At 49.7% G+C, this 25,918-nt stretch overlaps 9 protein-coding genes across 9 annotated transcripts; 3 read left to right on the forward strand and 6 right to left on the reverse strand.

Moving 5' to 3' along the window:
• Positions 1-688: 688 nt before the first annotated feature.
• On the reverse strand, positions 689-6,700 carry N7496_002769 (proteasome activator BLM10; the record flags this gene model as incomplete). Its single annotated transcript, XM_056695700.1, has 3 exons — positions 689-751; positions 810-6,204; positions 6,270-6,700. 3 exons carry the CDS (start codon positions 6,698-6,700, stop codon positions 689-691), a joined length of 5,889 nt encoding a protein of 1,962 aa, XP_056557912.1.
• An 860-nt stretch (positions 6,701-7,560) lies between these two features.
• N7496_002770 (uncharacterized protein) lies at positions 7,561-9,050 on the reverse strand (the record flags this gene model as incomplete). Its single annotated transcript, XM_056695701.1, has 3 exons — positions 7,561-7,978; positions 8,036-8,654; positions 8,723-9,050. 3 exons carry the CDS (start codon positions 9,048-9,050, stop codon positions 7,561-7,563), a joined length of 1,365 nt encoding a protein of 454 aa, XP_056557913.1.
• A 2,325-nt stretch (positions 9,051-11,375) lies between these two features.
• Positions 11,376-13,136, forward strand: N7496_002771 (uncharacterized protein; the record flags this gene model as incomplete). Its single annotated transcript, XM_056695702.1, has 1 exon — positions 11,376-13,136. The coding sequence occupies one exon, from the start codon at positions 11,376-11,378 to the stop codon at positions 13,134-13,136; it is 1,761 nt and encodes a 586-aa protein (XP_056557914.1).
• A 630-nt stretch (positions 13,137-13,766) lies between these two features.
• On the reverse strand, positions 13,767-14,749 carry N7496_002772 (uncharacterized protein; the record flags this gene model as incomplete). The annotated part of the gene is made up of 2 exons (XM_056695703.1): positions 13,767-14,527; positions 14,599-14,749. The coding sequence occupies 2 exons, from the start codon at positions 14,747-14,749 to the stop codon at positions 13,767-13,769; spliced, it is 912 nt and encodes a 303-aa protein (XP_056557915.1).
• Positions 14,750-15,938: 1,189 nt separating this feature from the next.
• N7496_002773 (aldo/keto reductase) lies at positions 15,939-17,174 on the reverse strand (the record flags this gene model as incomplete). The annotated part of the gene is made up of 4 exons (XM_056695704.1): positions 15,939-16,445; positions 16,510-16,866; positions 16,936-17,086; positions 17,146-17,174. 4 exons carry the CDS (start codon positions 17,172-17,174, stop codon positions 15,939-15,941), a joined length of 1,044 nt encoding a protein of 347 aa, XP_056557916.1.
• Positions 17,175-17,772: 598 nt separating this feature from the next.
• On the reverse strand, positions 17,773-18,333 carry N7496_002774 (uncharacterized protein; the record flags this gene model as incomplete). Its single annotated transcript, XM_056695705.1, has 1 exon — positions 17,773-18,333. One exon carries the CDS (start codon positions 18,331-18,333, stop codon positions 17,773-17,775), a length of 561 nt encoding a protein of 186 aa, XP_056557917.1.
• An 885-nt stretch (positions 18,334-19,218) lies between these two features.
• On the forward strand, positions 19,219-19,929 carry N7496_002775 (uncharacterized protein; the record flags this gene model as incomplete). The annotated part of the gene is made up of 1 exon (XM_056695706.1): positions 19,219-19,929. The coding sequence occupies one exon, from the start codon at positions 19,219-19,221 to the stop codon at positions 19,927-19,929; it is 711 nt and encodes a 236-aa protein (XP_056557918.1).
• A 538-nt stretch (positions 19,930-20,467) lies between these two features.
• Positions 20,468-22,505, reverse strand: N7496_002776 (flavin-containing monooxygenase; the record flags this gene model as incomplete). Its single annotated transcript, XM_056695707.1, has 6 exons — positions 20,468-20,736; positions 21,062-21,562; positions 21,615-21,701; positions 21,764-22,200; positions 22,268-22,384; positions 22,435-22,505. The coding sequence occupies 6 exons, from the start codon at positions 22,503-22,505 to the stop codon at positions 20,468-20,470; spliced, it is 1,482 nt and encodes a 493-aa protein (XP_056557919.1).
• Positions 22,506-24,708: 2,203 nt separating this feature from the next.
• On the forward strand, positions 24,709-25,773 carry N7496_002777 (uncharacterized protein; the record flags this gene model as incomplete). The annotated part of the gene is made up of 3 exons (XM_056695708.1): positions 24,709-25,145; positions 25,196-25,552; positions 25,617-25,773. The coding sequence occupies 3 exons, from the start codon at positions 24,709-24,711 to the stop codon at positions 25,771-25,773; spliced, it is 951 nt and encodes a 316-aa protein (XP_056557920.1).
• Positions 25,774-25,918: the final 145 nt, after the last annotated feature.

Below are 25,918 nucleotides of genomic sequence, written 5' to 3' on the forward strand. Positions count from 1 at the left end.
TACTGGAAGCCTGTCAGAAGAAACTTTCTCGTGAAACCTTAGGCCTGCTATGTTCATTGGCATGGAAGCACGGAAAACGGGATGCTACCAGAGGGTACAGACCAGCAGGTAGATGGGGGTAGTCTCTTGATAGTTTGTTTTAGAAAGTCTTTGAAGACAACTTGAATCTAAATAACTATTCACATACTTGGATCTCACGGGCAATGTGCTCGTCTTGGAGTACAGGGCTTGGCTCGCAATTTTATAGTGTTTCGTACCCCCCAACGTTATCTGTGATCCATATCGGAGTATGACGGAACTCAATTTCTGTCAATTTGGTCTTTAAGCCTATTTAGCTAGTGTCACTGGACGCGTACCCGCAATAGAATTTACTAAGATTCTCTTAAAATGATATAAAAATCCAGAAGACCGGCAACACAGGAACTAAGCGACTAGATGCAGTAAAGAAGGTGATGATTTCTTTTCGTAAACCCGGGTATGTACAACGTGCAACAAAGAACAGAGACACAAGACACGTCAAAGCCCATGAGAACGAAGCTCGGATTGCTCGGACTCAAGGCAGGATTTGGTATTTAGTGAAGGTGATACAGCTTCCCAAGACTTATCAATTAAGTTACAATTCAAACCCAAACCGAGAAAAGAAGTACCCTGGGATATGATTAACTAACGTAGAGACCCCTCAAGACCTTTAGGCAAAGTAGCTCTTCCAGAGGACACCCGATAGATCCTCCAACTGGTCCGGTGTGAAGGCCTAGATTGTGAGTGTTAGTACTTGGTAGAGAAATCAATGGGATTTGCGGATTGATTACCTTCGCATCGATATGCCAGGTATCTTGTCTGGTCTTCTTGAACTCGCTGATGATCGACTTCACGCTGGAGCCCACAACGCCGGGGTCATTAGCGGCGCGGGTGCTCAGCGTAGTCAAGGCTTCTGGCATCCAGCGAGGCGGGGGACTATTATACGGGAATGCCTGAATCAAAGCACCCAGACCCAGAACAGCGCCATGGCGTACGATGATCAGTCGGCTGTGCTCGGGAGTGGGTGTGCCTGCGCCGGAGGTGACCGCAGAGGAAAGGCCTGATCGGATGTTCCTAGGCTTCTTGGGCAGCGGGTTGTCTGCCAAAAGTTTTGTGAAGCGCTCCTGGAATCGGTTGACCATCTTGTTCCGCAGGAAGATGGGTGAGCAGCGGACCATGCCGGACAGGGTAGCAGATGCACCTGCGCGGACCTCGTGCTGTGGGTCTTCAAGCATAGACGCAATGCACTCGAAGAGCTTGTCACGATCCGCAGGATCCAGAAGGAACAGTCGGCGGAAGTAGATAATCTGAATGTTGATCATGACACGCAGACGCTGATGCCATGAAGGAGAGGTCTGCCCAATGCGAATGAGAGACTGGATGAAGTCCGAGTTCTTCTCCGCAGGGTAAGGGATGTTGGGGAGGTGGCGGAAAACATGGTAGGCGAGAGACTGCAGCTCAGGGTCTTCCTTGACGTCCATCATGTGCAGGAGTTGTGCAGTGAAAACATCAGGGAAGAAGGGCACGAGCTGAGTGCACTCATGGGAAGACAGGGTAGAGTCCAGCCAGAGCAGCACGGTTTTACTACCAGAGGTGTATGACGAAGGAGTCTGTTGACCTGGGGTCCTGGCTTGCCGCCATTGCTCGATTTGGTCGAAGACTCCACGGAGCATCTTGGAGAAGTCGTCAGAGGGGAGATAAGGGTACGTGCCGACTGAGGAAGCGGCCTTCTGGTCCTCCAACAAGTGTTTGAGGTCAGGGTACGACTCGTGATATCTTGTGCGGTAAATGGTCGCAAGGGTTTGACCCATTGCCTCACGCACTCCCTTGTAAGGATGATCCAAGTGACCAAGGAAGTTCTCAACAATTGGCTTCTCCAGCTGGAAGTGCCATCCGGCATCGATGATGCACTGATGAAGGAGATTGATCTTTGAGCTTTCCTTGAAGGCGGCATTCGTAGACATGTCTAGTCGGAAACTGGCAAGCCAATCGACCAAGGGCCAGGCACGACGGGGGTCACGGCATTGCAGGATCATGTGGAGGAATGTTGTCCAGTAACCCGAGTTCTCGGGGGTAAGACCGTCCGTGAAGATCCTACGCACAATGGGGAAGGAATACTCCCAGACGAGGGCGCGATTCTCCACACTGGTGTCTGTCACGGAGCTGATCAAAGCTCCCAGAATCTCGGCCGTAGCACGATGCTGGTGCTTGTCACTGCCGTCCTCGAACACAGCTTGGATCTCTTCCTGGATGTCCTTGAATGAGGCAGCAGTAAGACCGTCGCGAAGCATCAGCTCGAAAGCGTAGAGAAGCATCATGGCGCAAGACATGCGGAACTTGTCGGCGGACGGGTCCCTCGGTTCTTGCTTTAGATACATGAAGAACTTGGAGAACCACTCGCGAGTGAACAACTTGCCCATCTGCGCCCGCACATTCCACTCGACTTCATCATATTCGATATCGCGCCCGATGTTGGACTTGTACGCAGGCATCGTCTTCCCCCACACCAGCCAGCCGGGGAAGTCGTGATCGACATAGTACTCGGCATCGGGCTTGGCAAAGCTGGCCAAGTACTCCTGAGTCCAGTCCTTCTCATCCGGCCGAGTAGCCACCTTGATCTTCGATGGGAATCGCTGATGGCCGAGAATATAGTTCTTGTACTCGTGAGTGCAGATAGCCCGGACATCGATCATGGTGAAGAGCGCGATCAGTGCTTGGGAGTACATGCCCCTCAGACCCGGGTGATCATCGATGGAACCCAGGGTGACCAGCTCGATCAAGTTCTCACTAGCAATGTAGTCGAAACGAAGACCCATCGTAATGACGATCGTCGCGGCGCGACTGGCAATCTTCCAGTGGGAGACTCGGGCTAGGTTCACTAGTTCTTCCGCCAGATCGGCCTTCTTCTTCTCAATCAAAGCACGCTTATTATTGATAACCTTGCGCTTTTGCTCAATCTGCCTATTGACATCATCGCTAGGGGCAATCGCCTCGACGATTGTCTGATCCAAGATGGCCATACGTTCCATGGCGCGACCATAATCCATGATTTGGAAAACAGCGCTAGAGCAAATCTTCTGCACAGAGGGCTTGTCCACAGCACTGGCATCGATGAAAGTTCGGATCAACGCTGGTGTGTATTTCCAGTTTCGGCCAACAGTCTTTGCGACACTGCTCAGAAGCAAAGAGAACAGCGCTCCCTTGATACGGGCGTGATCGTTCTCCTTGACACCCTTCTGCAGCGCCTTGAGGAGAGGGGGGATGATGAGAGTTCGCGCACCCCAAACAGACTTGAGAGCCGATTCGCCGGCATTCTGGGCATTCCTACGAGTTTCAGTGTAGAGGGAGACACAAGACTCGGCAAGATCAAATAGCAGAATCTCATCGAGTTTGGATCGCGGTCGCGGAGCAGCATTGTGCCGCAAGCGTTGCAGATGATAGACGTTCGCCCGGCGCACGAGCAGTGCTCTGGGGTAGTCCTTGCGAATTCCGCTCATCTTGTACGGGTGAATGTCTGCTGCCAACAGGCGCGTGACGCGGTCTAGAACATGTGCCGAACGTTCAATGCCAACGTCGACGAACCAGGAGCGGTAGGCCGAGTATAAAGCGCCAAAGCAAGGCACATCGTCTTCCTGCTTGTCACTCAAGAATCGATGCACATCGTGCAAAACATATCCTGCACGCTCGCGGATCTCGTGAATCGCCGTATACAAGATGTCTCCTTCCTCAAGGGGGTATCCGGTGGGATAGGAGAAGCTCTCTTTGATCGCCGATTCATCTGAGGTATCAAGCGAGGCATCGGGATCCTCGTCCCCGACACCATTCGATAGCGAGGAGTCGTCCCTCATTTCGACCTCGTTTGTGTTCACCGAAGCACCTTCGGATGCCTTCGCGGCAGCCTTGGGATCGAAGAGAACGGAAATACCAGATAAGAGTAGTCGGAGTAAAACGAGATTTCTAGTGACTTCGTCTGACCAGTCCTTCCCGCTTCCATCCCGCTTAATGCTGGATGTCTCATTCGTCAGCCCGGAGAGGTGCTTCAGTGCGGAGTCGGCTTGATTCTTGAAGACCTCAACGGCAAATTCTAGCTCTTCTCGCTTAGGCACGTGCCAGTTGATGTTCAGATTATTGACATCAGGTTTGTAACTCCAATGAGTCGGCTGAATGCCTTCCTTGACGTCTTCCTTTTCATAGAGAGAGTAGTCACTAGTATAGGTACCGGTAAGGTTGAGCAAGAGGTGGTGAATGAAGTTTGAGATGTGCACGGTCGGAATGCCTCGGCACTTCTGCTGCATGTAGACTGCAATATCAAACAGCTCTTGTCGATGGGCAAGGACGGAATCACCAACGTGAACCACGCACATGCTCAGCATACTGACATTCCAGACCAAGCCACGGTCGCGAGGAAGAACGTCCGTGCCTGTGGTTCTGGTAGAGCCCGCGCCGTTCTCCTCGATTTCCGTGCGAATTGCTTGCGTCAGAACCGGGATGAAGCGCTTTAGGGACTTCTCAGGGTTGACCTTGCACAACGCATTGCAAATGAAAGCCATTGCATCTCGCGCTTGGTGGATGACATGGTTGGAGACGAAATCCACAATCTTGGAGAGCGCAATATCGTAGTACTCCGGAGAAAGAGAAGCCAGTAGAGGCATAAATGTAGCGGGGAGTGTGTTCACAATATTCTCCTCGGGGGACCCATTGCGGACTCGAGTGACATCTGGCAAGTTCTCAAGAAGAGTGAAAACACGGCCAAGGAACGAGATTGTGAAATCGCCAAAACCGCAAGTTGATGATCGCAGGATCATCTGCTCAGTTTCATCATCTAGCTCCGTATCGTAGTTCAATTGCAGATCGGTTCCTTGCTCCTCCATGCGTTCCATCTCGCCAGTAATCCATTGCAGTGCAAGCATATTGCAATTGACATCGTCTCTTCCCTGAGTCATATCAACCATGGGGATGTTGTAGCATGCCGACTGAATGAAAGATAGTGCATGGAGAGATTTGTCAAGATCGTTAGCGTCAATACCGGGCAAAGCAAGACCGAGGAGAGTGGTCATATGGCAGCGATAGCCTCTTGTCCGGGTAATGACGCGGGAAAGGACTTGCATGGCACGAAGGGAAGAGGTCGTCCGATGAACTTCGACCAACCCCTGCAGAGAAGGGTAGATTCTTTGCAATGCACCAGGAAGAATAAGATGCGGCTCGAGGTAAGCAAGTCCTTGCAGGGTGGACAAAGAGAATGTCATCGCAGTGCTGCTCTTGGCATAGATACCCATGAAGATTACGTCCCTCAGACACAACACGAAGCGTCGCTTCAAAGGCTCGGTGAGTCGTCGCTCGGCTGGGACTTCCATCTCACCACTTTGTTCACGATTCCAACGCATGACGAAGAAATCAGTCAAATAGTAAACTAATTGCGATAGGGTCTTTGTCCAACTACCAGAGTTTGAAGGGTGGAAGAAGGTCTCCACAGCCTGAATCAGACCCTCCAGCTGGCTGAGAATCGAGTCTTCGGACTCTAGACAAGCGGGAGAGAGTGACAACACTATCCATCGGGCAATATGATGAGCCACGGGGTGCTTGCGCGTATCCCGATCAAGCATGATACCCAATCCAGATGAAATGTCCACCAACGCGCTATACGGCGACGTAGATTGTCCTACTGGGATCTCCAGCAAGCGCAAGATTGCTGTGAAAATAAGAGAGGATTGCTCCTTTGTGAAGATACCATGCTCAGAAAATGGAATATGTCCCGCGGTAAGGGAATCGCGGGCCAGTCTGGACAAGTAGTCCAAATATGTTGTATCAAATGTCTTCGAGCGACCCACCAGCGACCACAGATGGAATTGAGTGGGCAGATGGGTTTGTGGTAGGAGGTCTTCTCTTTCAGCGGGTGGGGGTGATGTCGGGAGCAGCAGGTTGATCAATCCTGCCACCACGAAAGCGCCTTCGGAGAATGAGGTAGTATAGTGAGGGAGGAACTCTTCGAGCATCGCGGGCAGTTCGCAGGGGTCGAAGAATAGCTGAGAAAAGGCGCACATTTTCGTCAGCGTCTTGACGTTCCGCTTCAGATTTGTCGAGTGAACCAGGCCAGACTCTGTCGGGAGTACAAAGGCCTTCAGCTCCTTGTAGAGTGGTTTCCAGTCGAGAACGAGGTCTTTCACAGGTCGGAGATAGTGCTTGCGCCTGTATCCAAAATGTTAGTATCCCCCCGCCATGCTACGGATTAATAACCACGGATTTAAGCTCACTTGGTGAGGAGCATGAACATGCTAGCGAACCGCTCCGAAACACCAGGATCAATGCCCGGAGCTAGCGAAAGCTCAAAATATAGCTTCACTAGATTGATCCGTTCCTTTCGGGTCGGATCGAACTTGAGCGACAGCCATCCTCGCAGCTCGCGTGTCCAGTGTACAGCTCCGGGACTAAAATCGCCCGCCTCCACCGAGATATACAGCTGGTTCAAGATTTCGCGCAGAGTGCGATCCCGCTTGGTCTCATCTTCGAGCTCGTATGGTAGGTACTTGAAGTATGGATAGGTTCGTGGACGAACTCGAGCTTTAGGCTCGCCGTTACCATTCATGACTACGGGTTCACCACCTGGCGAGGTGGCACGCGAGATCTCGTGTGCATGGGAGAAATTATCGGAGGTGAGGATCGCTTTGGGGGCCGAGGCATCCATACTCGGATGCAGGACGAGCGAGAGGGGGAGGTTGGGGGCGACACGCGGTGGAGATGAGAGGAGGGAGGAGTTGCCCGTGGACGGACGTCAGATCGGGCTCTAAAGCAGTCGATACGTCAGCAACCGACAAGGTTTCACGAGCTTCACATCCACATCTCAACGATGGCAACAATATGGGAGAAAGCCATACTTATACCACAAAGTATGTGAATCCACTCCTGAGGGGACGGATCTTGAGGCCGGAGGATGCGTTGCAGCACAGCCGGGTTCGCATGAGGTTCTTGGCTGTCGGGGCGGGCGGAGGAGGAGCTTTGGGGGAGTGGGCTGGAGTGAAGCAAAATGGGGAGGCCACCAGTCAGTAATCGGCGCTGTGTTTCACCAGAATGAATCGGCCGCAAAGGATGGATGGCAAGACTCGAAGAAATGGGGCTGATAGCTCAAAGAGTAGATGATGTTCAATGCTTCATGTTCAAAGCTCGGCTCTCCATCGAGGTTGATGACATAATTCCACGTAACGTCGAAATGTAGCCGCTTTTGTTGGAGACCCGCGTTGACAGCCCGCCAAAAAATATAGATTTAGACTCACCTAGAACTACTTAATCACCGATAACTCCGTTCGGAAAAGGACGCAAAATATGTATAGCAAATATTTCACAATGATTCTATGTTCTTTGATTTATAATGACTGCCTCGGGCGAAACACTCCAAGAACGCCTTACCAAGCCCAACTTAGGCAGACAACCTCTTACGCAAGCGGCACAGCCGAGCACTGATCGGAGCGAATAGTCAACCACAAAGCGCTGTATTTTATATTTCACTTGTATTGGACCTGACCACACAGGGATCTCTCACATGTACCTTCACGCCGGAGGCAAAAAGGAACCGAAAAGAACCGCCTGGATTAATGCATAGGCTACCATGGCTTGCGCAGCAATCGAGAGTCCTCGGCGGCTCTTCTGGGAATCTTGGAAGCTACCCATTGCCGTCGATACAAGCCACCAATACCATACTGGGTAACCTGAAGAGATTCGATTGATAATTTGGACGTGATAGCTTGTCAAGGCCATCACTGCCAGGAGACCCTGGGGCACTGCCAGCCGGAAGAGCATGGACCCGGGGCTCACCTGGGAGGAAGATGTGCTACCGGACCCCGAGCGTAGAGTTGACGGGGCCTTGAGTGCCCAGAATGCTGATTTGCAGAGGATTCCCAACATGGGTGCGGCCAGCAAGAAGAGAGGGATATTCGACACGGTCCAATACCGGAGGAAGCCCACATTCCTGTAATATGTTAGAGCAAGCCAGAGACAAAATAGGGGAATAGTAAAGACTGTTTACCAATAAAAGCTCTGAACCCAGTTGTAAATACTAGGTACAGTCCAGCTGCACCAAGGTCGCAGATCTCCTCCGCCCATGCAATATTCGCGATAAGCGAGGATCTGAGGCACAACCATACTTGATCCCACGACACAACCCCCCACGATGATGACAGCGAGGCGGCGTATTTTGTGGACACTGAAACCTTGTGTCAGGATTGCCCACACCAGGATGGCGGCATCATAGGCAAACAAGAACCCGCTCAGAATGCCGTTACTGCGGACGACTGTTGCGACAGCAAAGAACACCGCAGCAGTCAAAACTTGCAGGTCTCGAAGTAATACAAGGCCATTATGCTCTTCAATAAGAGAGGACATGTACAGGTAATATCCGGAGATATTCAGAAAAGAGAAGATCGGCTCTCCATACGGCGCCGACAGAAAAGCCCCGGCAGGTGAGATGATGTGCAGGGCAGCCGACAAGAAACATATGAGCTTCTGGGTGGATGTTTCGCTTCCAAAGATGTTGGCAGACAGACTGTATAGCGCCAACACGGAATAATAGTGGGCGATATGGGACAGAATCACGCCTACCAAGGCCGTGTCAATTGGTCCGTCTATCCCTCCAGACCAACGGATACCTATATGGGGAGATGTGAGCTAATGGACCAATATGTACAATCGAGGAGAATTCATTGAGACGTCGTACCGGAAACAAATAAGCTCAGAATTCGGGGATAACTAAAAGCCCATTCTTGCTCAAACACATAGCCCTTCTCTGCAATATGCAGAAAGTAGATTGAATCCCATCGGACAAACTTCATTGACTGTGGGAGAGACTCCGTCTGGGTACTCGCCAGACTTGCCCCCTCGCGTGGGACCAATGTCGTGGAGGTGTCATATCCAGGGCCTGGGCAAGCTGCAATTACTATGAAGAGCAGGACTTTCCAAATCAAGAAGGCTAGGGTTAAGCTGCCCACTGGGTTGTCTAGTCGGAGCAGCTTCGCCGAGATGGACTTGCCAGCCGTTGTAGCCATTCCGGTGGCACGTCTCGGGGTGAAACGGGATGTGAGAGAATCCAGCGGGCAGGGTCTAGACGGGCGGGTCGCGTGTTGACGAACGAGGATCGGGATCACCAGATCAGCCGAGGCACCTCAATTTGATAATGCTCGATAGCGCCTTATAACGCTCAATGTTGACTGGTTAGGGTGAATGTTGTGGGTGGGAATCGTTAGGATGCATAACGGCATAAACTTAGGTAGTTACATACCGAGCGATCTGCATAATTAGTCAGCGGATACGGTGATTAAACGCGACTTCCAAGTCAAGCGGTCTGAATAACTAGATGCTGGTTTTGATTGTTAACTTAACCTGTTTAGCCCACCGAAAGAGTTTAATTGGTAGGTCCGAAATTCCAGCTATCCAAATGGGGAGTTATTATTGTCATCATAGGGCCGGTCATGCCATGAAACCTTGAATCAAGTCTAGAGAACTTTGGGTGGATTTATTTAAGCTGAGCGAGCTATCTCATGAATGAATGGCCCAGTAGATCACATCCTCTCAAGCTCAGTAGTACATGTCCATCCAAACATTAGTACCTGTCCCCTAAGAAAACAGGATACAATTATCCAAAAATATAGTGGCAAACTATAGTGGCGAGCAACACATGAAAGACCAGCCTTGGCGATACTCAAACCTCAGTCATTTATTACTAACTGGGCGTCCACCTGATGCGATATTTTTCAGGGTTTTCTGGAAACATCAAACCCACTCGGGGACTACGGGGGCAAACCTTGGCTCCATGATTCTCCTCAGCCCTATTGAGCTCTTGCTCCCGTGCTCCCAATCTTACGGAGCTTGAGTGTTCATGCTTATGGGAATCCTTAGGTAGGAAATAAGTCCGTCAGGCTGGGTCAGGCTGGCCCTTTGTACGTCCGTCCTCGCACTCGTATACTATACTTCGTATTTGGAATCATCTTTAGACGAGGCGCTAGGCCTGGAGCGAAAGAATCGAAAATGGGCTAGGATAGAGTTCTTGTCGATGACGGTGGGGCAGTAGAGCGGCGCATCAGTCCGTCCGATTCCCGCGGTAGACGGCGTTCGGTCTTTTGGTATTTGCACCGCGCCGAACCCGTCTGTAAGACTCCGATCTCTTGCGCGCTTTTTTTCACCGTGATTTGGATGCGGCCGAGACCCCGAGGTGTATCAATGATAATTTGATCAAGCCCACTCCTGGCCGCCGGTGGATAGAGAGTTGCCTAGGCATTTCCAGTGGAAAGAAAAGTCTGCTGGTCATGTCAAACGACTCTCCACCTCTTTTTTTCGGTGACAAGCGGGCCCAAGGACCCCTCGTCTGCCAGTCCGAGCAGGCCATTTCGTAATAGTTGTCTGGCAAAGAGTACCTACTGTATAAGGCTATAGGCTATGTTAAGTACCGATCAGCTCAGGTACATTGTACATAAGAGCTTACTCGTGGCTGAACAGCTGAAGAAGTTGGCACCCGTAAGAGCTGGCGATTCGCGCCACGACCAATTAGTGTCGATATAGGGTCGATGGTCAGCTTAGGAGACGAGTGGAAACCAATGGTAAGTGCAGTAGTTGTACTCGCCAAGCCACGAGTGCGAGAGCAATCTATTGACTTTTCACCATGACGTCCCATCCTTTTTTTCGTTCCTCGGCCTCGGAGCCTCACAGATCCATGATCCTAATATGATTGGAGCCTCGCGTGTGTCCGATCGTCCGCTCGGATGCGCCGGAGGTCCCAATGGCCGATCCCGTCAGGATCACTCTACGGTGGAGTTCCTTTCAAATTTCACAAACGCCGACTGGGCTTTCTCAAGTGGAGATGGGTTTGGAGGTCTGCTCTGTTGATGGAATATGGAGGGATATTAAGGATTAAGTATCGCATAAGGCTGACCGCCCATTTTTGTGTCTTCTTTTTTTTCGGTGATGGTCCCAGAGAGAGAGAGAACCCATTCTTATTCCGTACATCTCTACACTACTCTCCCCCCTCCTCCTCCCCTTCCACTCCTTTCAACCCCTTGCATTTCCCCTTCCCCGGGATCTGACGCTAACCACCCATCTATACACTTCGCACATATCTTGTTGTTGTCGTGTCTTTCATTCTTTTCGTTTCTTTTCTTTTCACTGATCTTGCGATCTCGATCTCATCTCCGCCCTCTTTCTCCTCCCCCCACCCCACTAAAACAACCAAAACTGTCCTCGCGGCTGGCTTCCCCGCAACGAACGCGTGGACAGTCTTGGATGCGTACGTGGGATTCGCCCAGACCTTATAAAACCCCCTCCCCAGTGATCGCGGGTTTGTTGGTAGGAGACCAATGTGGCTCCGCTAGAGTCCAAGAATGCTGCTGAATCTTGGCCTCGCAGCGGATGCCGCAGCAGCTCATTCAAACGACCCTTCGTCCCAGCCAGAGTCTCCTCCAGCTTTGGCCTTGCCATACTCACCCTCGTTCGCTTTCCCGGCACTACCATTCTTGGATACCTTTCGTAATCGCACTAAGCAGTCCGGTCCTGCTACGCCCGCTGAATCAACTTCCACGGCTATGAGCCCAGTCATGTCGACGCCAACGGAGGGCGAGTCTTCCACCGCCGCCTCATCTGCGCTTGCAAGGCCTCGAGCCAATCGTTCGTCAACCTATAAGAAGTCGTCGCGACCTAAGACCTCATACCAGTTCGCCCACCCGGCTTCGCATGCCCGTCACAAGCGCCTGCGGCTTCGGCCGAAGCTCTTACTGCAGGTACAGCAAGTGTCGCAAACCCCGAGACCCCTGCCCGTTATAGACGTCCTTCCTTCGACCATGTATCTGCCTCGATTAGCGCGAAAGTTTCCAGCTCTGTTTCGCCGAAAGAACGGCCTTTGTCCCTACGATGTCATTATAGTCATGAGCGAGTTGTATGAGCGCACCCGGGCAAGCATCCCTGAGAAGCACGCAAGCTCCGAAGACGACGATGAGGATCAGCGCGAGGTCGTCGCTACAGTATGCCAGATGCTTCAAGAGGAGGCGCGCCTGAAAGGGAAGGCGGAAATTTGTCTCAACTTTGGACCCGTATGGGAGGCAACCCCTCTCCCCAGTGGCTCGTATGAGTTTGTTGCCCACACGGATGATGGGATTCGGGTCATGCGATGGGCACTGCGAGGAGGGAAGAATCGCCGAGGAACTGTGTCCTCGGTATCGCAAACGCGTGATGACACGAAACGGTTCACATTCAGCGTCATTGACCCTAATACTCGTCAGCACCCAGTAATCGCATCAATGACCAAAAACCAACTGGAAGTGAACGACAAGTATTCCGCCGCCGTTGCACGAACTACGACTGGGCCCACGACCCCAAGTTCCGGCATGTCCGTGGTGAGCGACATGTCAGATACGGAGACACCCATGGATACCAATGATGTGGTTACCCTTGACGATGAGTTACGCACTTTGATTATCGTTACAGGGATCTGGGTGGCTTTCCGGGAGGGCTGGTCGCACAACTTCAACTACGCAGACCCCGTCTCTGCACCCAACGGCAAGGGTGTGACATCTCCAACCTCGTCGGCAAAGTACAGCTCGCCCACCACAGCGAAGATTGAGAATGAGAGCGGAATCGATCGCGACGAGCTTAGCCCGGTGAAGGATTTCTCAAATGGGAAGCGCTGCATGTCGATCTCTAGCATGAAGCGCGCCAATACCATGACACCATCCGAGGGAAGCAAAGGGGCTGGAAGTCTGTCAAAACGGTCCAACTCAACCGGCGCCGCATTCATGGAACGAGCTAAGCGACGAAGCGCCTCGGCAGCTAGCAATCGACTCAACCGTCACAGCATGTTCACCGGCTCTGGCGAGAATGGCCGTGATATTGTGGTCTCTCGCCCTCCATCTCTACGACAGAACTCCATCGAACCCGACGATTCCCCTCATCGCTTTGACGGACTCGACGCCAAGCTCAAAGCCAATCCCGGTCCCGAAATTCCCAAGCTGATTTCACAGCCGGATCGTGGTCTGGAGCTTACCCTTGACGGTGCATCTGACGTACCCTCCAAGGGCTCCGAAGCTGGAAAGACCAAACGTCGACACCGTCTCAGCTCTCTCTTCACGATCTTTCACCGAAAACACTGACCCCCTTCTACGCATGTATACGCCCTGCATCTTCCAGCGACTCTCTCCCTGTATCTCATACCAGCATTTTTTTTCCTTATTTCGATTTGCATTTGGCTTGGGCGTTTCTTCTTCTTCATCATCGGCATCGCATCTCGTCTGGCACGGAGCGTGGACCATTTTGACCTTCGACGTTCCTGATATATCACATCTCCTTTCTTTATCATATGAATGATTTTGCCGGTTTTTGATCCGGATTCCACCTTGACTTGGGTATTACCGTATAGAAGTGACACGAGCGATTATTGATGAGAATTGTAATATTCGTCTCCTGGAATTGGGCACACAATGGGACTTGAGTTCTCGTACCCAGCATCAAGGCAATTTGGACTTACTGCCCGTCTCTTGTCATCGTATGGATAAACAAGTCCCAATCATCTCCTCGGCTTCTATATTGAAAATACTCAGTAGTCAACTGAATGTTAGACTACAGAATCATGCATATTAAAATGAAACTTCCATTGTCTAGCACATATGTCGATCCCAAGAATAACAGGGCCCACCGACCCATCCAGAGCCAGAGGAGCTCTGAGTATCAATTAACACCCATTCAACATCTCATCAAGCCATATTCCACCACTCACCGGGACTTCAGAACTGGGCAGTCTTATTTTCCGGCGCAGCAGTATACAACTGCTCCCCATTCTTCTTAAACCCAGTAATAACCATCTGCCCCTCATCACTAATAGCCCACTGCGCAAACCTATCCGCCATCTTCTCATTCCTCGCACCCTTCCCAATCAAAATATGAGCCGGATTAAGCAAAGGATCCGCTGAATCATCAGTACCAGCCTTGTAAATGGTAGTCTGACTCTGCAAATCCGTCGAAATAGACAAATATGTCCCCCGGTCTGTGATAGTATATTCATCAAGCAGTATCGCAGCCGTCAACGCCTGAATCGGATACGCGATGTACTGGTGATACCAGGTCGAGTACGCAGTAGCCCAGGGGACTTGACCTATTTCAATCCACAGCTGGGAATCCTTGATATTCGTCGCAGACTTGTCATAGCGGGTTAGGAAGCGTACAGGGGGATGGGTGTTCCCCGCTTCGGCGGTCGTGTATATGTTTGAGAATTGGGTTTGGATGTCCTGGTCGTTAGACAGGTTGGCTGGGTTCGAGGAGGGACCGACTAGGAGGAAGTGGTCGCGCCAGGCGTACCACGCTGGGGACTTGGCGATGCCATTTTTGATGGCAATTTGTTCGGCGGCGGGCGTGTAGGTGATTCCGATGTCGACGGTGCCGTCTTTGAGGTAGTTTATTGACTGGGTGGTGTCGGATTTGTACCAGGCTATCTGGAATGGGACAGAGCCGTTTTTGACGCTGGCTTGGATGAAGGCGTTCGCGAGGACTGAATGATAACGGCGTTAGCAGGGCAGTTGCTGTATGGCAACTGTGGGTAAGTTTCATAGATTGTCTTACCCTCAATCAGCCCACTCTGGCCGGCACCACCATTTCCAATGCGAAGGACAATATACTTAGCGGAGTTATAGCCTCCATTGTAGACAGCAGCAGGGTCGACGGCGTAGGTCGATGCAGTAAGCAAAGCCTGGACCAATGTAGAAAAATACATAATAAAATGCACTGACACTGTAAAGAATGGCTCAAGCTTGAAAACAAAAATCACACTGCACAAGGCTGCTCTTTATAAACAGCGACGCACTGCATAAGTAGGCTTTTAATCCGGACCAAGCCACAATGGTGTGTTTTGTTTTTTCATTCATCTGTCGAGCGGGAGCTCCATATGAACCCGTCATCCATGGAAGCTGAAATAGCGCTAGATATCTAGATCAAGGCCGAAGGGGCAACCGATAAATCTGGTTTGAGAGAACCGACATCATGGGTCTCTGAAAGAAGCATAGGATGAGAGTATTGTGGGATAGGCACTGTCAACAACGTGGAATGACCGGCTGAGTGTTAAATCGATTTGGGAGGTGCGGGGAACTTTTGTACGAGTCTAGAAGATGCAGTACAGTATACAAGTCAGCGTCGCTAAAGTTAAAGATTGTTAATAGCATCGCATGACTTTGCAGTTCTTCTTAGCTAAGGGCCCACCGCCACTGGAATTAGACCCGCGTGCCCATGGGAGTGTGCAGTGGGGATCTCGGAGGATCTCATAGTACCTCAGAGGAGAAGATTGTCATTAGTTGCTTCTAAAGAAAGTTTTCCTTTCTGAAGAAGAATAAACTGATCAGCTTGCCTCTACTGCTGGGTTTGTCTTTGGTTGCAGGTACCCCGGACAGTTAACATTAAGCTCAGTGACGGCTGATTATGTGGTTCTACTGTATAGCTGACGTTAGTAGAGCGTTTATGGTCAAAATTATTCAAGGGAATAGTCACCAGAGATAATCTGAGGCGAGGAGAATACTGGGGAATCTGACCTAGTGGAGACGGTAAAACAGCCCGTGGCGCTTCGTACTTGTCTTTATTTGCCGGAGCTGCATGATCACATCCCCTTGTGTTGATTCTTTCTCAAAGAGGTTTGTTCACCCGCCGCCTGATGCATGTTTGAATACGAGGGGTTCATTGTCACTGTGTCTTTGGGAGTGGGTTTGTCACGTCGTTCTCTGTATGATTCAAGACAACGACGGTACACACCACCTAATACCTGATTAGCTTCTAGTCTACCTCCCCAAATCAGATAATATGTCGTGTTCAAATCATGAGCGAAATTTCTTTTCTTCTCTATATGCCGATCACCTCAAATGTGTATTTCAATCTAAACCAGCCAGGTCTTAGAACGCCACGACCCTTGAACTCATTCACCGCTCCAGCGCAGCGATCGTCTTAGGCACGTACGGCTCCTCCAGATACTGAATTTCCTCAGGACTCAACTGAATCTTCAGACTAGCTACAGCCTCGTCAACACGAGCAATGCTGTGCAGACCCACGATGGGGCATTCATTCTTATGAGTCAGGGACCAGGCCAGAGCGATCTGTGCCATGCTGACCCCTTTCTTGCCCGCCAGTTCCTCCACGCGGTCCACAATGGCCTTATCCGCCTCCGTCTCGCGGTTACGAATCAGGACTTTGAGAGCTCCGTCAGTGTTCTCACGCACGGTAGACCGTGAGCCCCACGGCCGCGTGAGCACGCCACGGGCCATAGGAGACCAGGGGATGAGCCCGACACCACTGTCTAGACAGTAGGGGATCATCTCGCGCTCCTCTTCGCGAGCAATCAGGTTGTGGTAGTTCTGCATGCTGATGAACTGGTGCCAGCCGTTACGGGCGGCGATGTTCTGCAAAGTCTGAAATTCCCAAGCAGCCATCTACATATCCATGTCCATCAACATTGGTTCATCTACATATAGGATGGGATCTGCTGTGACTCACCGAGCTAGCACCAATATAGCGAACCTTGCCGCTCTCGATCACATCGTTGAGAGCCTTCATAATCTCCTCACGGGGAGTGTCGCGGTCCAGACGGTGAATCTGGAGCACGTCGATGTAGGTGCCGAGACGCTGGACACTAGCGTCAACGGCATCGAAGATGTGCTTGCGAGATAGACCGACACGGTTAATGAAGTCACCCTCATTACGAGCAGATTGCCAGATGGGTGGGAACTGGCCCTGGTCATCGACACCGTAGAAGCACTTGGTCATGATAACCACGCGGTTACGGGGAATATTGAACTTCTTCAGGGCCTTGCCAACAACTTCCTCAGAGCGACCGTGGGAGTAGACATCGGCCTTTTTCATAGATGAGTTAAGCTTCAAAGATGGTTGAATTCTGGGCGAACGAGTTGGATATCTACTTACCGTATCCCAGGTGTTGATGCCCCGCTTATAAGCGTGCTCAATGACGTTCAAAGACTCCTCCTCGTCCAGGACCCAGTCCTGCCATTGCTTGCTACCAAAGCCCATGGTGCCCAGGACGATCTTGGAGATCTTCAGGCCCGATTTGCCAAGGCTAAGGCGTATCGGAAGTCAGCATTCAGTCTAGGATAGATTCGGAGTCCACAGCAGTACCGTGTGTATTCCATCTCCTTGCCAGACATTGTGAGTATAACGAGGTCAAGTAACCTGAATCAAAGAACTATTTCAAGCAAAAAGGAATCAGTTGAAACAGTCTGTCACTATGGGTCAATTATTCCGGTCGCTCGATCATAGTCGGCAATGACGTTGTATCGCGAGCTTGGAGGTGACATACCTTCGTAAAGGTAACAAAAATCGAATGATCACAAGCCCGTTGCAAAAGTAGTGTGCAGCTGGGAAGAGGTTTGATTCAAGATATGAGTCAAGTCGAGACTAATTAATTGGGTTAGGAACTATTGGGGGGCATCGATCATCCAATCACCAGCGCGGTGAAGGCTTCGACATGCCGAAAATAACAAGCGAACTTCACTTAGCCGACGGTTACCCGGCAAGCTTTCCTGTCGCCCACTCACGGTCCTCCGTGGCTATCGGTCGGCCTGGGCGATCGGATAGGAAAATCCGGGGTAGAGATTGTGCAGATGAGTACTTTGTATTTGTTGCATTGTGCTAGCTACATTGTATATTGTTACATCCATACTCGATGACACGGCAATAGGTATGGATCGCAGGATCCGACGGATTCCTAGAATCTACAGCTAAAGAAACAAAATGTCTCTACCTTCAAGGATTCCCCATTAGAACCATACCCGCCAAATTCAGACTCTGCAGCATAACCAATACTGCCAGCCCACTGATAACGATCTCCTCTTTGAGCTCTTCAGATAGCATCCCAATCATCTCAAAAGATCCCACCTCCGCAACCGAAAACACCTTATTGTGGAATCGGCAAAGTACTTGACAGTCGCACGTATTGACAAGCTTGAAATCCCCCGTCAGGGCCCCATCAGCCTCCCACTGCAGAACAGTATCGGGCATAGAAAGGCCTTCAAAGCGATAAGTGCGCGAAAGGATGTCCGGTCGGCGAAGCAGGACCCGATGGCCGCGAATGGAGAGCGTTACTTCCATACTCAGCTTTTTGAATGATGATGTGCACAGACCTGACAGACTGTCTGTATGGTCCTCATTGCTAGAAACATCACTGTTTTGACGCCTCATCAGTTGGACCTGAGGCATTTCGCGACAGACTTTTACGGTGTACAATGGTGTAGAATCGTCCGAGTCTAGAAGCGAGAGGAACTTGCCTCGATAGTGGATATGAATCATTTGAATATTGACTGACATATCGATGGAATATTGTTTCTTAGCTCTGGATATGGCTGATGAACTAGGTGTTTGAAGGATATCAAGAAAAAACGAGGACGGATCTTCCTTGAGGGAGCTGATGCACCTTTTAACCATGACCATGACCCTTGAAGTCCAGGCATGACGGCGAGTCAGGTTCAACGTCGTCGCTTGCAAACCAATTCCCAAGAGACCCGAAAACGATGTTATATGTCTACTCAGGGCATATGGTCGGGACTGGGAACTTATTGGCCCTCGTCATTCCCGAAGCGAACAGGCCAATGAGGATACATGAGTCAGTTGGCCCCCCCGTCTTTGATCGCGACCACAGCCTCATCTCGGGAGATACGCCGAGTCAATCTTCTAGGAATAAGACATCGGCCACAAAGTTTTAATGTTCCACCTTTCATTGTCACTCGCCTATGCAAGCAGAAGTAAAGCCTGTGCTCATGAGTTTAGCGACATCGAGGAAATCACGAGGAAGAACCGGTTGTCTCACTTGCAGGTAAACGATCCCACTTCAAGAAAACTGTGATAGTAGATTAACAATGAGTAGGGTCCGGAGAGTCAAATGTGACGAAGTCCGACCGTTATGCCATCGCTGTACGTCAACAGGCCGGATTTGCGACGGACACGAGCAAGAAAGTCAAGCCGTTCGCGACGCTGCAGTGAGAAGGAAAGGCAAGAGGCTGCTAATGCCTCAGCAACGTGTTTCAGAGAGAACGACGCTTCTCATGCCTCCGTGTCAAGTAATTTCCCTTTTGAGCATGCCGGTCGCCGAGGGCCAAACATTTGCCTTCTTTCGTGAGCATACGCTACATGGAATTCCCAGGTGCTTCGAGTCTTCATATTTGGAATCGCTAGTGCTACAACTCAGCCTACACGATGCGTCTGTTCTTCATGCTGCAGTGGCAGTTGGGGCTATGCATCGCGCCACGGGGGGGACTGTGCCCTTCTTTGCAGCTTGGTGACTGGCTTGAGCGTGGAAATCCATTCGCAGTGGCACAATATGTCAAATCGATCAATCATCTCAGAAAGCGCCTGGATGACCCGAATGACTCTCAGTGTGAACATGTCGCTTTATTGACATGCTTGTTGTTCATTTGTTTTGAGATGCTACAAGGAAATAGGCCAGGAGCCGTCGCCCATCTTCGTAATGGGCTTCGCATATTATTGACACGAGACTCTCCTTCAGTGTACCTGGGACCTGAAGTGAGGAGCATTTGGACTCGCAAAAACTCACTATTTCACACCTCACACCTTGATGAGCTGGCGGATACATATGCTCGTCTAGATTACGAGTCCACGATGTTTGGAGAAGAGACTGCTATACTCACGCTCGACTCGCCCCATGATCTTATAGGCCCAACTCTTCCAACACCAAGCACTTTCATCAATGTTACAGAGGCCAGGAAGTCGTTGGATATCCTGTCAAATGCCGTTTATCGCTTGCGCGGTGAGCTACTGCGTATGGCTGCCTCGAATATTGATAACGAGATTCATGAAGATTGGCCAGTTCGTTATTGTGTAGCCTATTCTGGGATCCGGACAGTGGATCTATCCAAGCAGCAGCAAGAGCATCTCATCCGTGCCTAAGCTAACATTCACCCTAGGAGCGGGAATCATTCCTTCTCTTTATATGGTGGCCATGAGATGCCGCAATTCAAGACTCCGACACGACGCTATCGCTTTGCTTGATCCAACAAGATGTCAGGAGGGAATGTGGGAGGGCAGTTTGATCGCCCGGTTCGTCGCAGAAGTGGCAAAAATGGAAGAAAGAGCGGCTATTACAAAAGGCGAAGGAAATAATAAACATCTCCACATTCCCCAGCCTGCACGCTTTAGCGATGTTGTTGTTGCTATGTCCGAGACTCCCGGATATGGCCGTTTGGTTTGCGCGCGCTATCTCCACGAGTCAACAGGTGCGTTGGAGATTTCCGAGAAGGTATTTCGATTTTGAATGGTTCAAGGTATTATAGTCTAGAAGCATTGACTAAAATAAAGGTTCCAATCCACTCAAGGGAATTTCAGCCCTTATTTAAACACTCGGGCAACCAATCCCTATCCTACATCGTTGCCAAGTCTATGAATTCGAGTTTGCCATACAAAAACAAATTGTGCTCTGCGCTCTGTTTTAGATCCTACCCTGCACCAGCAAGGGCTTTTCTGGGGAGCCAGAGCTAAGTGAAATAGGATGTTTTTGTTGAAGGGGTGGGATGACCCAGGGGAATCGATCGGGCACGAAGCCATCTGCTGTGACCCCGTTCCCAAAGCTCGCATACTTCTCAGCCGGGTTCTCGTACTCCAAATCGAAGTCTTCCCAACGAATAATCTCCGTTGCGGCATAGTAATGAAGTACTGTACCAGGCCATGGAACGATGATCTTCCCATTGGCATTTTTATCTATCGACCACTTGTGAGTACGTCTTAGTAAACAGACTTTTGGAAAGGAAATTGAAAACCTACACCACGAATTGCAAGGCCCGGACCATACCATATGAGACATCCTAGATTGGACCCACTGGTTGAATTCCTTTTGAGCCTGGTCTTTGACACAGACTGATCGTAGTCTATCTGTCTGAAGTCGTGACAATATTCGAACCATGTAGCTACCTGCTCGCTCAATTCCCGGTACTGCGGACCCATTTACTGGACAAATAGGGGGATTGAAAACTAACTGAATCAGAAAAAGATCTGCCATATCATGTGCTATTTGTGGAACACTTACCAAAGAAATTCGGAAACCCGGCAACCATCGCAGCCATGTAGCTTTCGCATGGTCCCTCTCGGTCCCAAGCTTTGGAGAGCGATTGTCCTGCCCGGCCAATGACTGGAAATCGGGGTTGATAAGGCTCGAATCCAGTTGCGTAGACAATAATATCACATTCAATGTTCCTCCCCGATGATGTGATAAGGCCCTCACTTGTTAGCTCGGAGATCGAATCTCTCAGATACTCGGCGTTTGGTTGTTGCAGTGCGTCCAAGTAAGGACCACCTGGTGTGAAACGACGACAACCTGCCTCGAAATCCGGTAAAAGAGCATCCAAGAGTTTTTGATCTGCAATCTTTGATTTCATGAACGACTCTGATAAAGAAGTGAACCGAGCTTGTGATCTAGTGCCTTTCCACAGACCTGGAAAGCCAGCCGCCAGCTTTTTTTCTAGTCCAATTCTGAAATCATAGTACTTTGGAGGGCTAAGTTGCAGTGCATTCTTTTGTTCAGAGGAATCTTCATGAATGTCAGTTGCCTAGTCTGAGAGCGTCATGTTGATCACACTTACAGTGCCGCTGAACAGCACCATCATCGGAGAAAACATGTGGCACGATCCAAGTTGGTCCTCGAGCAATGTTAATGACTTTCGAAACAACTAATGGACATGATTCGTCAATAATGTCGCCACCAATCTCAGCAGAGGAAGTGTGCCCATACCTGGCTGCAATGCTGCTGTACATTGAACGCTACTAGCGCCATTTCCAATAACTATTACTCGCTTTTTTTTGACATTCATTCTGGAGGGCCAGTTTGCAGTGTGAACTTGCTTTCCTTGAAATTTATCCTGCCCTGGTATCCGAGGCACTTTGTAGTTATTGAGACGACCGACGGCATAGACAAAGATGTCGGCCCAGATGGTCCGTTCAAAGGTTGATTGGACATTGCGAAAGACGATCTCCCATTTTGAAGACTTCTCGTCCCAATTTGCAGACACGCACTCCGTGTTAAAGGTCATAAACCGTCGAAGATTATGTTTATCCACCACATCTTCTAGATATTGGTGTATTTCACGGGCTGGAGGGTAAAGAGAGGACCACAGCGGGTTTGGTGCCCAGCTGAACTGATATGTGTGAGATGGTACGTCGCATGTACACCTGATTTATGATTAGTGATGTCGAAATAGAGACAAAGCAAGGAAAGATCAATAAGAATCGTCTATACCCCGGATAATTATTGAGGTACCATGTTCCCCCAAGACAAGGATTTCGGTCAAAGATTTGAAGGTCAACATCCTTCAAGGAAGCTGTCACGTCATGGGCAAATTGAATGCCCGAAACCCTGAGACGGTTGTTAGAACAAAGTATGATGTTAAGCATTGCTTCACGTACCCTGTACCAACCACGACTACCGTCAGTGGCTTGGGGATAAAAGCACTCGGCACAATATCTGTTAAATCCATGATAATTCATGATCTGAAACTTCGGTTCACGGGGCCAGAGCGTAGAAATGGAAGAGGGTACAAGTACCTGGACGTCCATCAACTTTAGACAAGCTTATCGCTTCCCGCTTTAGGAGCTCACATTACGCTACCGTGGTCGCATATGAGTTCTAAATGCAAGAAAGGGATGATATCATAAGTCAGTATCCAGGGACGATCGTGCATGAACTATTGTTCTAGGCTGCAGATCAGTAGTCTATTAGATGATCTTCATCTGTGGCGTGTGGCGCAAGACTATGTTCGCTCGCCACAGTCAAGTTACACAGGTCATTTCCAGCTTAGGATGCCCTACACTCCATTTTCTAAACCAGTCCTTTGATTCGCCATTAGCAAAGTTGGTGTTCTTGACCGAAGAAAAATTTAGGGCGGGATGCTCAGCCGTCGATCGGCAAATTAGAGTTCTCACCCAATCTATCACACATTAGATCAAGATGCATGTGCTCACCATAGTTTGGGAAGAAACAGACTGTTCTTAGCGGTGCTTGCTTTTTCTTATCCAGGGACAAACACCCGGAATACATTTCCTGGTTCACATGCCTACCTTATTCAAGAGAAGCCTCGCAGCCAAATGACATCAATTGGTAGCTTTTGGAAACCTTGAGGGTATCCACGTAGACATTCAAGGGGTTGAACCGAAAGACTCCTTCATATTGTTGACTTTGACCGTGCATAACGTACTATAGTGCATGCTGTACCACCCTTGAACGGCATCTTTGCATCCTCCTCTCTTCTTGTGGTGTACTTTTCTGGGCCCCAAGCCCTGAAAAAATAGGCCGTCCCTACCATCCAAGGCGCATCCTGCAGACCTCCAGTTGTCAAAAGTACCTAATTTTGATCCCCCTACATTTTGTATCATCCTGTCAGGAGGTGAGGATCTTGGCTCTATCGGTAAACCACATGAACGTTGCGGCCCACGAGAATCTAGGTCACACAATCACTGGTGCATCTACTTGGCAACTCCCCACCCTCCCGTCCCCCCAACGACTTCCTTACAGCTTGACTACCTATCCAGTCTTAGCATCCCAAAAGAATCTTGAAAGAAAGCTCGAAGTTGAATCTCATCATTTCTGAGCAGTGCTATCTAGTCACCCTCAAAACAGAACCGCGCTTCAGTCTTGATTAAGCTCGTGTGCTTGCAGATCTATCTACTGATAACGACACATGGTCGTCACCGCTTCGAGTTCGGTGCAGATAGTTTTGGCTGCAGATTCTGGGTAACGGCCCAACTTGATCTCGTGCATGAGTCTTGCTGGATTGCCAACGGGCGGCAGGTTGCTACAGCAAAAACCGGAAGTTCGAAGTTGTGGCCCTCTCCCGCTGTATCAGGGACCTTACGTAGAAGTTTGAATGATGTATGAGGCCTGTGCCCAATGTCTCGAATCTTGAGGTCAGCCTAAGTTTTCGTCTGATTCAAGTTGATTTGTAAGTTCCATTTGCATGTAGTCTGGGTCAAACTTCTAGAGCGACATATTCAAAATATATAGTCTACCTAATTATTCCTCGAATGACTAGCTCCAGGTATCCATCGTAGAAATCATGTGCCATGAAGAAAAGAGAATTTAGAGTGAGACGTGTCTCGCTAGACACTAGAAACAGATCATGACAGCGACTTTTGATACTTACTAGGTGGTACCTTAGAGACATACATGAAGTGTTTTGACTCAGAGCCCTTGCACGACTAGCCAAGGGTCTACTTGGGGTTCAAGGATATCTTCAAGTTCGCGGTTTAGAACAAGGCCATTCAAAACCACAGTCCTATCTCATATCTCTGATTTTTGGTAGTATGCGTAATATAATGCTGCTATGTTCACTCTGGCCTTCTCACTGCTTGGTTAGCCCGCTAATGTCACCTGTTATACCTCGGCTCCGGCTGTTCACTAATCAAGTATATTGGATTTTACCAACCATACACCATAACCTGATCCGCTTTGGTTTCATGACTAGATTGGAATTCGAGATTCGCTTAGTTGGGTTTCCCGAGGCCCACGGACATTTCTTTGATCACGTTGAAATTAAACCATAGATGGTGGGGTAGTCTCGGGATGAAATAAGGTGGTTATTGTTGCTATATATGTATCAACCTCCCGTAGAGCCCATGTTTTGTATCTGCAGCAAACTCTATAATCTTTCCAGTGATTGACAACAACAAAGCCATATTCTTAAGATGGTTGGTGGTCCTCGAACTGTCGCGATTCCTGATACATACGTCACTTCACTCGATAGCCCTATCCGTGTTTCCAACTTCCCGGACTTGGCATGTGGAGTTACGTCTGTCCAGGTTGTAACGCTGAACCGACCCGACAAACTGAATGCGATTACAAGAGGCATGATTGATTCTCTTATTGCCTTCTTTTCGACTGTCGATGTGGATGACCGAGTCAAGGCCGTAATCTTAACAGGCGCAGGCAGAGTATTTAGTGCCGGAATTGACCTGACTGGAGACTTTAGCCAGGAGAAAGACAAATTGCGGCCCACTGAGATGCGCGATCCAGGAGGCACACTGGCACTTTCGATGTTCAATTGTAGCAAGCCCATTATAGTGGCGTACAATGGCCTCTCTGTAGGGATCGGCATGAAATCAACTCTAGCGGCGACTATTCGGTCAGTGTTTGTCTTCACCCGCATGCTCTCAAAAGCTAACTTGAACCTAGTATCGCGCCGCGTAATTCAGAATTCGGATTCCCTTTTTCAAGGATTGGCCTTACAATGGAGTCGTCTAGCTCTTTTTTCCTCCCGCGTATGGTTGGATATAGCAATGCTACATATTTGTTAGCAACAGGAAAACGATATCCCGCACATTCACCTATCCTCCACGGCATCTTTGCAGAGCTTCTTCCCGAACCTAAGGACGTTCTTCCCCGCGCCCTTGAACTTGCACAGGACATTATCTCGAACGTCAGTACCATGGCAATTCACCTGAACCGGCAACTCATTTGGCGGAACCCTGGTTCCGCAGAAGGCGCACACTTGGTCGATAGCCCTCTGTTATACGACATGTTTGGCGGAAGGTAAAGTTCCTGGAAAGCACATTCTAGTCCTCTTCATGGTTATAGGATTCGCTGACTTATCCAGGGATCATCTTGAATTCAAGAAATCTTTCTTTGAGAAGCGTCAACCAGAATTTACAGATACATTATCAAGGAATGCGCCTCGTACATACCCTTGGTGGAGCGAATTATCTGTGGAGACTAGGCCAACTGCTCAAATGGCCCCAAGGGGAAAACTGTAAATGGTTTGAGTACTTGATGCTTTTTATAGGGCAATCGGGTTCCACTTATAGCATATCCCACATCCACCAGACTTTACATGCCTTCTTGCTACCACTTTGGTTCCATTTTTCATGGCATTTGGTCGTATGTAGATCCTCAAATAGT

The sequence above is a fragment of the Penicillium cataractarum genome, assembly GCF_028827025.1.
Source record: "Penicillium cataractarum strain IBT 29864 chromosome Unknown utg000002l, whole genome shotgun sequence".
NCBI classification, from domain to species: domain Eukaryota; kingdom Fungi; phylum Ascomycota; class Eurotiomycetes; order Eurotiales; family Aspergillaceae; genus Penicillium; species Penicillium cataractarum.